At 42.2% G+C, this 15,495-nt stretch overlaps 1 protein-coding gene across 4 annotated transcripts in view; it reads left to right on the top strand.

Moving 5' to 3' along the window:
• Window positions 1-15,495, top strand: part of FRMD4A (FERM domain containing 4A) — a 146,670-nt gene that overhangs the window by 81,040 nt on the left and 50,135 nt on the right. For all 4 annotated transcript variants that reach the window (XM_061562959.1, XM_061562957.1, XM_061562956.1 and 1 more), the window contains exons 4-6: window positions 1,228-1,320; window positions 3,705-3,789; window positions 12,714-12,770. In XM_061562959.1, coding sequence (XP_061418943.1) covers window positions 1,228-1,320; window positions 3,705-3,789; window positions 12,714-12,770 — 235 coding nt within the window. The remainder of the gene's footprint in view (window positions 1-1,227; window positions 1,321-3,704; window positions 3,790-12,713; window positions 12,771-15,495) is intronic.

Genomic DNA, 15,495 nt, shown 5'->3' with positions numbered 1-15,495 from the left:
CAAAAATATCCATGGCCGACACTGCGTGGGGAGGTCTTCATCCAGCAATTGATTGACAGAGAGCTGTAAATGATAAATGTTGTTTTATAAATGTTAAATTCTAAGCTGCTATCATTGCAAAATATGTATGATTCGTGTTTTTTTTTTGCTCATTTTTAAAAGGCAGATGAAGGGTAATGTAAAAAATTTAACCCGTAAAAACAAAGTTTTTCACAATAAATCCTTTATATGCGTGGCAGCTAGAGTCCCCTCGTCCTTTGGCTTGAGATGGTTGCCACCTATGGGTCAGATGATTGCCTGCCACCATTAAGCAATTGGTAATTAAGTAAATACATTTTTTTCCTAAAAAGTGTAAAGTTATGGAAAAAAAATTTTCACGAAAATAAATTGTCACGCACAACGAGTCTGTGTGCAAAATGTCAGCTCGATTGGATCACGGGAAGTGGGTTAAAAAACGACCGAAAGATTTGCACGGTCGTAAGCGCGCAAGCAAGCAAGCAAGTGAACTTAATATAAAGGATTTTAAAATATTGAAATCAGGTTTAGTGTGGGTAAAAGAATGGGAAATATACCACGTATCGTGTTTGGGGGGGTAATACAATCACAGTCTCTGCATAATAGATCAACAATGCAGCTGAATTGCTGCAGGGTAGTGCATTACCTCAACGAAAACCGTTTTGCTTGAGGTTAAATAGAGAATGCATAATTTTAATTTTTCATCATACTCTGCGAGGCTTCCGATAACAGTTGGCAAGCCTCGTGCATTTCAGCGACTTGCCCCCTGAGCCATGTAGCCAGAGGGAGCTGTATTTTTTTTTACTTTATTATCTCCAACAACTGAATTTTTAAAAACGGTTTTTATTGTTGCATGAAAAGGAAACTTACATAAAGTGTAATACAGGACACTGAGGTTCATCGTTTGTTGTTGCTGAAGGAAACGCTTCGGTATGTTGGTTGGTATTTTTTTTTATGAAACTCACCAATTACATCATATTTGAAGAAGTGAATTGGTGAAGCCAAAATGATAATCTTAAAGTGTATGATGATGATACTCCTGTGAAGAATTTGCATTTTTAGCTCTTCCGGTGTGTTTTTGGGTTGTACCGCGTGTTTTTTTTGGCATTATTTCGCCTCTTGAGCCGGGAGCTTCTTCAAGAACTGAAGATGGCACAGTTGGAAATACCTTCTTAGTAGTATATTAATTGCGCTTCGCTGTTTTTCTTGCAGAGGTCTTTACAGTTGGCTTCAGTTGGATCGTAGAGTCCTAGAACATGATTTCCCCAAGAAATCCAGATGTGTTGTGCTGAATTTCACCGTCAAGTAAGTGGCACCCTTACATACGTCTCTCATTGTTTATGCAATTTCATAAACGTTGAATGTGATTCAGGAATAACTACTGCATGTATTTTTGTTAACAATTCACTCATGCCTAAAGTTACCTTATTATGCTTACTTGGAAATAGAAAATGCAATTTTCAATTGAAACTTTTTATCATGTTTTTGTTATAATAATAATAAAGCGACTGTTTTGGCCTTTTACGACCGTTGATTTTAGCAGAAAAATTACATAATTAGAGTCAAGGAAAACCTAATATGTATACAAAAGCATACGTTAATATATACACTATATTTGCACTACCTGCTATGACACACAGTTCAGAAACATGGAACAAAAGCTGGAAAGTGCACAGAGCAGCATGGAGAGAAGCATGCTTAAGATTAGTTTGGGAGGTAAAAAGAGGTGCAAATGGATTAGAGGACATATACATGTTAACGACATAATCAAACCTATTAAGAAAAACAAGTGGGCTTGGGCAGGACACATTTCTAGAAGCAGTGATTGACAAATGGTGAAGAATAATAACAGAATAGGCAGGCACGGAATGGAATGGAACGCGCCCATCAAGGAGATGGAACGATTATATCAATTACTGAGCAGGATTGTGAGAGGTGGCTCCCGCTTGGGGAGGCTTGCATCCAACAGTGGATTGACCATGGCTGATGATGATTTATAGGCAGGCAGAGGGAAGGGAGGTTTAACAAAATCAATATCATGTGACAGAGAAGAGAAGAGCTCCTTAATCTGGATTTAAGCAGTCGGAGAAAATCGGAAGTATGGACAGTGCTTTCGATTTGTAATCTTTCTCTCCGAGATTGATGGGCGTTTGAGAGACCGAGAAGGCGCAGTGCTCGCTGGCGCAGAGGTATTAGAAGGAAGAGAGGGGGGCAGACGAGATGAGATAGGTGGGAAAAAGAGCGAGCGTGTAAAATACACAAAAAGGCAAAATAAATGCAGGCGTGCCGGTGAAAGGGAAGACAGTTGAGGAATGTGAAGATGTATTCAAGGATCTCTCTTTTTTTCCATGGGTTACAAATGAAGAGCCAACCAGCGTTGTTGTCTGAAAATGGGAGGTTGTGGACTTGAGAAAATTGTCACTTTTGTGCCATCCTTAATTTGTGTGCATTTTTTGTTTGCACATCTGCTGCCCTCTGGTGGCAGGGAGCCTGCAAATTCCTCCAGCTGGGCAACAAAGACTTGACAGTGAAACTAAAACTATGAAATACTTTTTTATTTTACCAGTTAAGGCACACTGAGCTTTTAGCTCTTTTTCCGAAACGATCTGGCCACAGATGATAGCTCAACGAAGTGGCTCATCATGTGGAAATTTATAGCAGCCAAATACTCTAAACACGTTTATAATTGTGGAGGGAAAGACCGGAGGGGCCGGTAGAAAAATCCACGGGGAGAACTTGCAAACTGCGAATATACAGGCGGCAGGGTCGGGATTGAACCCACGACCTCCGGTATATCAGGCGAGGTAGTTAACATCTCATAGCCACCGTGCAGCACGGAATTACGTTATTACCATACTCTTAGGTTTTTTCGGTAAAGTCACGCAGGTAAAAAACATAAAATTAAAAGTTAATAAAAGTAATAATGGAAATAAAATAATAAATCACGACGTTTCGGAGGCAACACAAGTCTCCGTCATCAGGTGGGACCGTCACAGCTAAAATTACCGCAGTAATTATATTTATTACCTATGTGACTTTACCGAAAAAACCTAAGAGTATGAATCCTTGCAGTCACGAAAGCTTCAAATCTAGAATTACGTTATTACCATTCCCCTAGGCATGTCTGGGCTTTTGAGGACCAATTCACACATTTTCACGAGCTCGTGGAAAGGATAGCAACCACAAGGCATCGCTGTGCTTACAAATATAAACGTGCTTCAGATGAATCTTCTCAACATTGTGTATGTCATCTTCGCGTAACAAATATTCCCCGTTTTTAAGATGCCAAGAGCATGGTGGTCAATAAGGAAAACTGGACACCTAAAGTAATTGAGATTTAAATCTGCACATGAGGTTGGATGTGCCTTGATGATTATTAATAGTGTTCAAGTGTCTTTTCTAGACGGGCTCGTGTTAGCGAGCTAAATGAACTGATGCACATCTTTTTGGTTCTTTCGGTAAAGTCACGTAGAAGGGAAATAATATAATAATAAAAATAAACATTATTTTATTATTATTTTTATTTCCCTTCTACGTGACTTTACCGAAAGAACCAAGAAGATGAATCCCTGCAGTCGCGAAAGCTTTAAATCGAAATTTAGTTACGTTGAGATAAATTACCAGGCAGCCAAAACGTAAGTTTTTCTAAACGCGTTTAAGGTCAATAGCGTGTTGCTTAATGTTTGCAGGTTTTACATCGAAAGCGTTGCGTACCTGCGGGAAAACACAGCTGTGGAGCTCTTCTTCTTGAATGCGAAAACCTGCATATCCAAAGTGAGTATCACATTCCATGTGGAGACAGAGATCCTTCTTTGCCACTGTGTAGGCTGCCGCAGTTGGACTCTACCGCTCCCTAATGTGGTTCCGGCTTGCTCCGTGTGTTGTTCGGCATGGCGGTCCACGTGCCGAAGAAGCTCCCAGACCATGCAGCGAAACATCGGAAATCCTCCCGAAGAACGCGCGATTACAACCGGACATGCTTTGGAGTGCTATGAGTTCTTGTCTCATCGTCATTACCATGTGTGGCAGAAGCATCAACATATTTATCATTTGATAATGTTCACCAGGTTTCCTGTTGACAATACAATAGATTGTACAACTCAGTGGGATTACAGATGGTTCTCTGACTGAATGGGTTTTGGAGAATTCTAATAAGATTGAACATTTTAGTTTTAGGCATCCCAAGCACACATTTTTTATGGTTCGTATATTTGTCTGTTCATCAACCAGTTTGTCTTGTGTTTGTGTGTTAATGAATGAATTTGTTTAGGGAGTCGTGAAACGTTTCTAGACATTCTTGGGAAAGAAAAAAAGATTGTAGGGAGTGAATATTTGACAACCGACTGTTAAAGTGCATTTGCAAGACAGAGCACTGCGTGTGCAGTCACTAACACAGGCGCAGCACCTTGGCAGTGAAAATACTAATAGCTTCCTAATGCAAATTACAGCAAATCGCTGCTCTATATTTCTAGCTAATTGCACCAAAGTGGGCCCTTGTACGGAAGAACTTGGTGCGCACGCGAGCAGCAGGCTGGCACGTGAGAAATGCCCGTTCCACCACCCCCCCTGTGGCGAAGGAGATGCCATCAATCTCTCGGGCAAACACGTTTGACATATTTATGATTGCCAGGTTCAAATAACGCGAGCAGATGGCAAGGAACATTACACTTCGGCGCCATTACCGGAATCAATAAAATAATTATGTCGTAACACTTTGAGACATGAAGTTATAATGATCCCCCTCTGCTGCAATAAGAAGCAAGTAATTCCCCTCCCCAACTTCGTATGCCTCTTCATCTCGACAATCGTTTTCACTTCTGTGGCGTGTGCGATATTTCTGATAGTGTGTCGTCCGTATTGGCTGTTCCTATGTTAATTTCTCAGTCTTCTAATGTGTGCAAATCGATCTACCCACGTTTGTTTTTGCACACCCGATTATTTATATATACATAAGCTCACGCAGTAAAGAAACTGCATAGTGCTGTTTTTATCTTCACGCTGAAGACATCTGGGCGGATTCTGTGTGTGTCGTTTGTTTTGTTTTGCAACTTTTACCAAGCGTGTCGAGTGAAATAGCTGAACTTGTTTTGCTGAATTGGCTTCATTGAGCCACGTAAGTTGTGGGTAAGAAAAATGACGAAAATAACCAATGAGCAACAGAGACCACCTTGTTAACTCGAATCTCGGCAATGATTTGGCACTAAAAATCACATTCTATAGCTCACTGGTTTTAAAGCTGATGCATAATTCAAGCCACTGGTGCGTAACGTTTTGCACTGCTTTGATGTTTGCGGAGGATTGCATTTGCCGTGTGCGGTACACTCTAAATAGCTTTGACCTCTGCATGCATAACGAACCATTTGCAGCATTCTATTGTGTAGAAAATTCGCTACATTTTAGCAAGAATAACAATAATACGGGCTTTTGCGCCTTTATCACCGGGGAAACCAGCATTGTGTTCTACAACTGCGAAGATTTTTCGCGGTTGTGCTGTCCAGCTCTTCGATGCATTTTCGGGCCTCTACTGCGTATCGTTCGGCAGTGATGTCCGACGTTTTGCTGCGTGTGTTGGGAGCTTCGTCGAGGAAACTTCAGGAAGTGAATATTTACAAAAAAAACTCCCAGAATGTGGAGTGACACATCGGACATCGTGTCCCTTTATGTGTTTGCTCCTCAGTGTCTGCAATGTTCATGGTTTCTACGCCGTCGTAACTTCCGTTGTTTTCACCAAGGCCCTCTGCGCGGGTCATTCTGGTGAAGCGGCTTAAGGTTGCATGTTTCTTGTCTGCGTCAACAAAATAAAATCAATCTGTCAACACGTGCCACTGCACGTGCTGGGAACTCTTTCAGGAACCGGGGATACAGTGCCGTATTGATTCCCCGAAACATTTGCCCCAGCACGAGGCGCAGACATCTTGCCGAACAACGCGGGCTACCATCGTCGACCCACTCTTGACAAACGCAGAACGGTGTTTGTTTTTCACCACCGTCCGCTGCCCGCTGCACGGTCGGGAAAACAACAAGAGCAGAGCGTGTCGGGGTGCGGGGGGGGGCAAAGCTACCCGCCGAGCGGCACTTGAGAGCAGAGGTCGCAAACGGGTTTTGATTCCTTACCCGTACCCGGCCGCACCAGGGTCGCAAACGGGTACCCGTACCCTACCCGGCCGGGTACGGGTAGGGTACGGGTATCGGGTACCTGATTGCGACCTCTGGGATGAAGCCATGTTGCAGGCGCGGGTAGGTTGATTCTAGGAACTTGAATTGTGAGAAGAGACAAGACGTTGGGAAATGAGTGACAAACAGTTACTCACCAGTGACTCATGGCCTACCCGTACCCGTACCCGGCCGCACCAGGGTCGCAAACGGCTACCCGTACCCGGCCGGGTACGGGTAGCCGGGTATCGGGTAAGGTACGGGTATCGGGTACCCGGTTGCGACCTCTGCCTGAGAGACACGCGATGCCTGGGAGCAGCTGCCCACCCCTGGTAGGGTGGGAGGGGGGGGCTGCCACGGTGGCGAAATGTTAACTACCTCGCCTGGTATGCAGGAGGTCGTGGGTTCGATTCCGACCCTTGACGCATGTAGATGTGGAGTTTGCGTGTTTCTCTTCACTGTGGACGCGTGGAATGTTATCCGGGTCCTCAGGGTTTTCCCGCCCCATTTAGAAACGTGCGTTTGGAGTATTTGGTTTGCTATACATTTCCACGTGATAAGCCACTTTTGTTGTTGAGTTATCAATTGTGGCCAGGTCGCTTCTGACGAAGAACTATGTAGCTCAGTGGGCCATAACTTGTGAAATAAAAAATATTTTATTTTTATCTCTGGGCATTAGCGTTGATGGGACTTGGGTGATAATTTAATGTTCTTTTATTTATTTCAGTACGTAATTGATTATTCATCTTTGTGTTTTTCTTTTTTACTTCTATTTGTTGAATTTGATGGGTATTTTAATGGGTCGTATAATTAGATGTTAGCTTGCAACACTTTCAAGTCATTTTATGGCTTAAACGTGCAGACTTTTACACTTGTTTAGCAGAGGAAGTGTTAACACATCGTTTTTTTTACCAACCACATATCTTTACCGTGGTGAAGGATCCACTTTGCCGTTGTTTTCAATGAAGTGCCATTTGAAAACATTACATAGTGCAGTGAATTATAGTGTGCTCAATAGGGAGATATGGTCAAATCTGTAAATGAAGAGAAAAATGCATAAAAACTAAATTATATTGTGGGCTGGAAAAATATGAGATTCAAACAGGACCCAAAAATGTGTTAAAAGCACACAGCCAATTGTGCATTATGCAACAACCCAGTGCTAATTGGGATGGAACCGGTCCACAGTTGTCTATCATTGCATCACTGCTTCTATCAGTCGGTCACATTTACTCAAATGTATATTTTGTTTTATCTAAGACGAGGACCACAATGTACTTTTTCAGGACATGTTGATGTTTTTTTTTTGCATGTGCACAAATAGCCGTGTGCTTTTTTACATTTGTGCGCCTTGTTTGGAACTTAGGGAAAGAGGGTATAAATCTGTTGATATCGTTCATCTCCATAGTAACGATCTTCCGGCAAGAGGCAGAAGCAGCAATGACTTTGCTTGCCTAGTTTTGCATACTTGTAAACTGTATTACTTTTGGTGGGTTGCACAAAGCACAGCAGCATGGATTTGTGTTTAAAATCGTGGCATTATTGTGGAACTCACAACGTGGTCATGCCGATAAAAGTGCATGCAAAAATATTACATATTCATGAATGAAAAAAATGTTAGTTGATACAAAAAAAATTACTGCAAGGGAAATACGTTGAAATAAGTGGCTTGTTGCAAGAATATCTGTAAATTGCATTTTCTCTGCCAGTTTGGGGTCTTGCGCATTTGTTAACTGGACATCTGTAAAAAAGAGCTCCATAGGTTATCGGATTCCTCTGGTATAAATACAGATTCTGATACTTTTTAATAACAACAGAGAACACTCAGCATACTAATAACCCATATCGTGGCTTTTTCTCTTCAGAATCTCACAAATGTGAAGCTATTATTTTTACAGCATATGCACCACTTCTGAACAATATTTTAAGAATGCTGCAATGCCATACGTAATAATCACAATGCATCGTATTTTACGTGTGCATTTATTGGTGAACGAAGAGTTTATCTCTATGCTGTGGAGCATGCAACTATTTCTGTGTTATCAGCCATCAATAATAGACAATGTAATGCATTACTCCATTGTCCGTGAATTACTCCAATGTCTCATTCATACAATCTCTGTTGTAAACATTATTAATAAATAATACACAATTACATTTGCCATAAATATATTGTGTGTGTATATATATAAAAGATGTTTCGATCAATGGGGTAGTGGTTATTGTACTGTACTATGAACCAACCGACCTGAGATGAATTCCCAGCCACTGCCAACAATCGGTCGCGAGTGAGAATACTATTATCATATCCAGTACAATGTAAGTATCCAGTAGGGTATCTGGGAGGATGTCTACCGATGAGATGGACCAATGAGCTCAGTTCGAGTGAAGGTTCGGGATGCATTGTTGCAATGCACGATCGCTCAAAGAGGTGGTAAAGGCATGGGGAGGCATTGACCAAGGATGATGATGATATAAATAACAAAGATAACTAGGTAAAAGGTCACTTTCATGCAGGTGATAAAGCACCTGACATAAAATAGCCAATTGTGATGGTTCAACCCAACTTCTAGCTGTAGATCGTAGCAGTTGTTTCTGCTGCCCTTAGACGCATTAGGAATAATGCACGCGTTGTTCTGTTTCAACTGCCAGCCTCTTTTCCCCAGGGGTAACCGGCCGTTTTGAGACTATTAGATTTGAGCCAATAAAACTTCATTGGGAAAGTACTTTGTGAGCCTTTGCTTGGGTTGATTTGTTTTAATAATCCTGATTTAACAATCCTTAAGCTGAACCCCCACTGTGTGGTAAATTGGGAGAGGTCCATTCCCCACATCCATTACGACCGCTCACTCTCTGTTGCATAACCTCATCCATGAATCCTAAATACCGCATTATCAATACAACGTTTATTTTATTTGTGATTGATTTTGTTCTCGTAACTTTTTGTGAGTAGGTCACGGCCTGTCTCCAGGGCTCCTTCCACCAGCAGTGCCGTGAGCAAATACATCACAGAGCGGCACCTTTACTTTTTAAGTTTTACTTTCACATATTGCTTCACCAAACACGTAAAGATCATATAGTAGTAGGTTTTTACCCTTTAAACTGGTACAAAACTGACACCTTTACCAGTTTAAAAGGTAAAAACATGCTACTATATTTTGCCACTGGTAAAGGAGGTCTCATAACGTAAAGATGACTTTTAAACATTTCAGAATTTTCCGTTAAATACTTCCTGAATTACCACGTTGTGCATTGGAGTGAGTATTCCCATCAAACTTTCAGTGACGCCGAATTCTTTTGCAAATCTACACTATTTAATCGCTGAATGGAACATGTCCGAGAGCACCTCCACAAAGGAGAGGGAGCGATGAAATCGATTTGTGTGCAGGCACTCCGTACCGTATTACATCGCAGGGTTGTGAGGCGTCACGGTGTTTTGGGGAGGCTTTAATCCAGCAACGCATTTACCAAGGCTGGTGATGCCAATAATGATGACAATAATTATGGGTTTGATTGATGACCCTCGCTCTATGTTCCAACCATGCTACTTGGACATGATTAGATAGATAGCTACTTATCTTTATAATTATTCTTTTTCCTCGCAGTTATAATTATGTATTTTTCTATATATGTAATCACTTTTCTGAAAATATGTTCTTTAATACATTGATAAACTGCAGGAATTTGAAAAGAAAAATCGGTTGTTACTTTCCTCCATTTTTCACTGTTTCTATCAGCTTGTTATTGCAGAGTATCTTTAGATAATATTACATATATAGGATCACCTCAGCAACATATGTAAAATATTTGCAACATGTTACATTAGGTAATCTATTTAATCCAAATGCATTATAATATGGTTTCTCCATGAAATGACGGAATTCACAAATAACAATGCTTCTTGTAAGAATTGACCATTTCTACCTTTCCTGAACATAAGATATTTCTTGTGTCTGTTCCCGCTTACAAATAGTACGTGTTAATCCGTTGTCATGTTTCCGAGTCTCTGTCCTGTACCCTTCTCTGTCAGAAAATGTGTTTTGCATTTTGTATTCCTTCTTGCGAAACGTTTAACAACATTCTGGCCTTGTAAGTTTATTGCACATTCCTGTTGTTATTCTGACTGATTTATAGTAATTGTGATGCATTCACTTCCGTAAATATTCTAGAAAACACATTTGCATTAGTCTCATTGCACCGGAGCACTGCATTTCAGCTAAACAAACACAATAGGCATCATGTGAGGCTTTAACTAATTTGCTACAAAGCTTTGTCATCATATGGCTGGTATTGCAGGTGGTTACGATTAGGACTATAATCATTACGCTGTTTATGTGATGGGAATTCCTGGGTGTGGATGTGTTTAGGAGTGGAATGGGGTCTGTGGAGAGAAGTTGTTATTCTGGGTGGGCTGGCACTTGAGGAGGAGGGTGGTGTCTGTTCACCAGATGGAGATCATTAATATCGGCTAAGCATCTACACTGCTCCATAATTAAGTTAAAATAGACAAGCTCCCTCCTACTAAGCTTCTGATAATCTGTAAACTATGTTATCTTTATATAGACTGTCGACATTTTCCTCTATCAGTAAATTATTTTTGGCGACCCGTCGAACAAAGACGGTCACTGCATCGCGTGCTTTCAGATGCGCTTCTGCGGCCGTCTGGAACGCTCTTCCTTTCAGTATTAGGCAGCCCCTGGCGCTATGCACGTTTAAATCTAGATGGAAAACTAATTTATTTAGAACTGCCTTCTGTGTTTAGTTTACTGTCCTTCCTCCGCACCTCCGATGTAACACGGTTGGCTACACACGGTACAAAAGAAGTACAACACACATACAATGATCTATATTTTCACTTATCTTTTTCCCTAAGTTATATGACTTTGGTGCCCATCGCCATAAGCGACTTTGCTCATAACAGGGCATTACGAACTGCAAAGACTCTGCTGTATAGCTCTTGGGTGTGTTTTCGGGTTGTGCTGCGTTTTTGTTTGGCATGATTGTACGATGTTTCGCTCCAAATTCTGAGAGATTCTTGCGGGTCTCACCAATTCATTTCCTGAAGAAGCTTCAAACACGTGGAGTGAAACGTCAGACATCGTGCCATACAACACGTGGTAGAGACAACTCTAGAATACATCAGAAATGTCATTACTGAGAAATTAAACCTTAATGCGAAATTTGCTTGTACGAGGGTGAAGGCAATGTAGTTTTGACTAAATTCAGTCATTCCACCCATTTGTAAATGTTTCCATGATTCGTATGCGTGTTGAACTTCCTTCACACTGTACGCAACCAGCCTTGCTCATCACAGGGGCGGGGAAAGGACAACAAACTAAACATAAAGCAGTTCTAATGAAATGCGTTTTCAATCAAGTAAAACATTTTTTTATTGATACAGTTGTCACCATATTGCAGCCTCATTCTTTCATATATTGTGTCTCTTTTATACTCCCTCATAAAACGAATAAATATCTCACAGCACAATGTTCTTCTCATATACAATTTACACACATCTGCATACATCTAGAGAGAGAGAAAAACATATTGCAAATGAGTTACCAGGATTATGCTCCATTTCCTACATACATAAGTCCACGTCGTACTGAACGTTTGCTATGATTTACTCCATTGGAACCTCATTTGCCAGTAATAAATATGATAATTGTTTTTTTACCCTTCTATCTGGCAAAAAAACTGACACCTTTTTTTTACAAGGAGTCATGTTTACATAGACCATAATACCTGCAGCCATAATGCAAACAAAAAACATAACTCTGATAATATATGAACTGTCCTTGAAGTTGATTGGTCCACACCCGAGACAGCTTTCCTTGAGCCGAGTCTCACATGGTGTTGGACCAGATGACGTCAAAAGGCGCACGAGCGTGCCTTTTTGAGGTATTGTGATCTATGCAAACATGACCCCTTGTAAAAAAAAAGGTGTCAGTTTTGTTGCCAGATAGAAGGGTAAAAAAACAATCATCGTTTGCCATGATATTACGAGGTCAGTTCGGCTGTTGCGTTGTTAGTTCTCGGCGTCGCGAACGTCGTCGGAAAAAAATGCCGCGCAACGAGTTTGGAATCTGTGCAAGAGCGTTCATTGTTTATTTGCACGCTTCATCTATACAATATTTAGCTCCAGTGCAATATGTACCGTTCAGCGTATTTAAATGCCAGGTTTACTGAATGATACCCCCCCCCCCTCCCCATCGCTCTACGATTTGTCCTGACGCATGCTGCAAGATGTTGTAGCCACTGTCATCACAGCTGCTTCCAGCCAATGGAATTCCCCAAAACTCGTGCCTGACATCCCCCCCCCTCCATGATGACCTCCCTGTACACCCACACTTGGGCTAACACGAGTGAACATATTTTCTTAGCGTTCCCCCCTCCCCCGTTCTTCCTGTCGAGAGCGATGGGCCGTGCCGCCGGGTATCAGTGTCTGACTTGGCAGAGCAGTCGTCCTGATGATGATCGGTGTGAGATGCACACACACTGACTGACTGAGTCTGCCTCGCGACTTTGCGTGTGTTTTCCTACAGGGGATAATTGAAGTGGACAGTGAAACGGCTTTCGAACTCTCTGCGTACATACTCCAGGTATGCTTTGTTTGTGTATTACGCGTGAGTGTTTTCACGTGAGGTCGTGCTGTGGTTAGCGCGCTGCGCTTCGAACCTGGCGAACAGAGTTCAAATGCCCGCTCAAATGAGTGTGCAAACATACTCTTAGATTTTTTCGGTAAAGTCACGTAGGTAAAAATAAATAATAAAATAATAGAAATAATACTAGAAATAAAATATTATTTACAAAATATTATTTCCATTATTATTTCTATTACTTTATTATTTATTTTTACCTACGTGACTTTACCGAAAAAACCTAACAGTATGATTCCTTGCAGTCACGAAAGCTTCAAATCTAGAGTGTGTAAACATTGCCACGAGGGAGACAAAGGCGGCCGGGTTCTGTGCCAGCCTTCATAGGTCCTCACTAACAGTGCTTGCCTCAAACGGCTGTTATGGCTACACGGTGGAGCTTTGCCTTGTCTTTGTGTGAATGTATGTTCATGGCAAGAGAGAATATACCCATGCGAATAAATGCATTGTTTTTAAAGCTTTGCAACTAACGTGGGAAGCGTTCATGCATCTGCTTTGTGGGCCAGTCTTTTCTGTGGCTTTAACAACACGATAACTCTTGTAGTAAAGAAGATGCAATGTAAATCAAAGTTCCGTGTAATTTTAATTATAGTTCTGCGAATCATTGAGCCTCCTTTTAATCTGTCAAAGAAGCGCGCATTTCGGCCCAACGCTGTTGGGAGTCGGATCTGAAAAGAAATCCTCCTCGCACTGATGATGTCTGTAGTAGTGGCACGTTACACGTGTTCCTGCTGTACGTACCGAACGTGGGGTCAGTGAAGCAAGCTGGCAGCTGCGGTGTAAGAGATGTGCTGAAGCAGCTGGGAGCATTGCGCTAATCTGCATGTAACAGCTGAGAGCCCCGCGAACGGAGCTGTTGCAGTGTGTGCGTGTGTTTCAATGGGAGTTGGGATATCTGTGGAAGGAATAAGGAATTTTGAAAAAGTACAAAACTTTAGCAAGCTGTGTCAATCGCCAGCTGTGACACCGGCACGCGAGGACAGACTGAATAACGCGTTAGTCGGAAGTATTGACTCAACATTTCCACCGACGGTAACGCAAAGACGAATGTCACGTAGGTGGGAGAAAGGGGGGTGAAGGTGATGCTTGCTTTGCACGCTGTTAATAAATCACATGTGCTGTGTTTCTTTTCTCGTCTGTAGTGCAGAGGTCGCAAACGGGTTTTGATTCCTTACCCGGACTCGTACCCGGCCGCAACAGGGTCGCAAATGGGTACCCGTACCCGGCTGGGTACGGGTACCCGTTCCCTACTCGTACCTTACCCGAAATGAGTGACAAACAGTTACTCACCAGTGACTCACGGCCTACCCGTACCCGTACCCGGCCGCACCAGGGTCGCAAACGGCTACCCGTACCCGTACCCGGCCAGGTACGGGTAGCCGGGTATCGGGTAGGGTACGGGTATCGGGTACCCGGTTGCGACCTCTGCTGTAGTGTTCTAACATTACTGGGTGAGAATATTGACCGGTGCAGAGGGCGTGTGGCCCCCATTTCTCCGTGCTGCTGCAATGTTATCGGGCAGAACAGAAATTGTTTTTGGCTTCTCATGGTTGAATTGCCACTTCCAGATTCTCCCTCCTGCTCCTCACGTCTCGCTATTTCCTTGCACCACCCTCCCACCTCCCCCTCCCCTCTCTCTTGGCTTTCTCTGCCTGCCAATCCGTTAATACGACAGTAATTGGTCCTTCCTAGCAGTTTTGGCTGGTCACCAAAGTGTCTTGTTTTCCGAAGCACATTTCTGAACTTACAGCAATATTGAACTACTGTAAAGTATGTAAGGTCCCATGGTGTACAGGGCAGTCTCCAACTCATTATCCACCCTCTCTCTCTGACCTCTCTAGTTATGTGCAATGGAGAAGAGCCATTGCCCAAACCGTCGCCTATTATATATTTTTCCTTTTGAGGCAGTGTTATTTACGAATGTTATGAGGTTTCTATTTGTATATACAGTATGCGTGTAAACTAATGCATTTTGGGGGTAAAGGGGGCGGTGATTGTGTTTGAAAGCAAGTGTGAAATGGGGTGCCATGGTGGCGAAATGTTAACTGCCTCGCCTGGTATACAGGTCGTGGGTTTGATCCAGACCCTGACGCCTGTACATTTGGAGTTTTCGTGCTCTCCCCGTGGTCACGTGGATTGTTTTCCGGGTCCTACGGGTTATCTCTTCACATTTAGAATCAACGTGCGTTTCGAGTTTTGCTGCTACGAATTTCCACATGATGAGCCACTTCGTTTAGTTATCTTTTGTGTCCAGGTCACTTCTGAAAAATAGCTACATGTGGGCCTTACCTGGTAAAATAAATAGTTTAGTTTAATGAGAAGTACACTCACCGAGGCTTAATATTATAGACTGCCAGTACACTCACCAAACGTAATAACCAGGCTACAGTCTACATTATAGACTGCCAGTACACTCACCAAACGTAATAACCAGGCTACAGTCTACATTATAGACTGCCAGTACACTCACTCAGATTAAGAATCAGGCTACAGTCTACATTAGTGGTTTTTAAAATAAAATTTATTTCAATTCACTTTATTCTTATTTTTATATCTACGTGACTTTACCGAAAGAACCAAAGAATATGAATTCCTGCAGTCACGAAAGTTTTAAGTCCAAATGTAAGGGCTTTAAGTGTTGCTATTGTCTGTTTGAGAGGCAAACCAG

Source organism: Lethenteron reissneri, chromosome 30, assembly GCF_015708825.2.
Source record: "Lethenteron reissneri isolate LAM-NWPU_2019-01 chromosome 30, ASM1570882v1, whole genome shotgun sequence".
In the NCBI taxonomy this organism is placed as follows: domain Eukaryota; kingdom Metazoa; phylum Chordata; class Hyperoartia; order Petromyzontiformes; family Petromyzontidae; genus Lethenteron; species Lethenteron reissneri.
The sequence above is the reverse complement of the archived record's forward strand: the minus strand, read 5'-3'. Positions and strand labels throughout refer to the sequence as shown.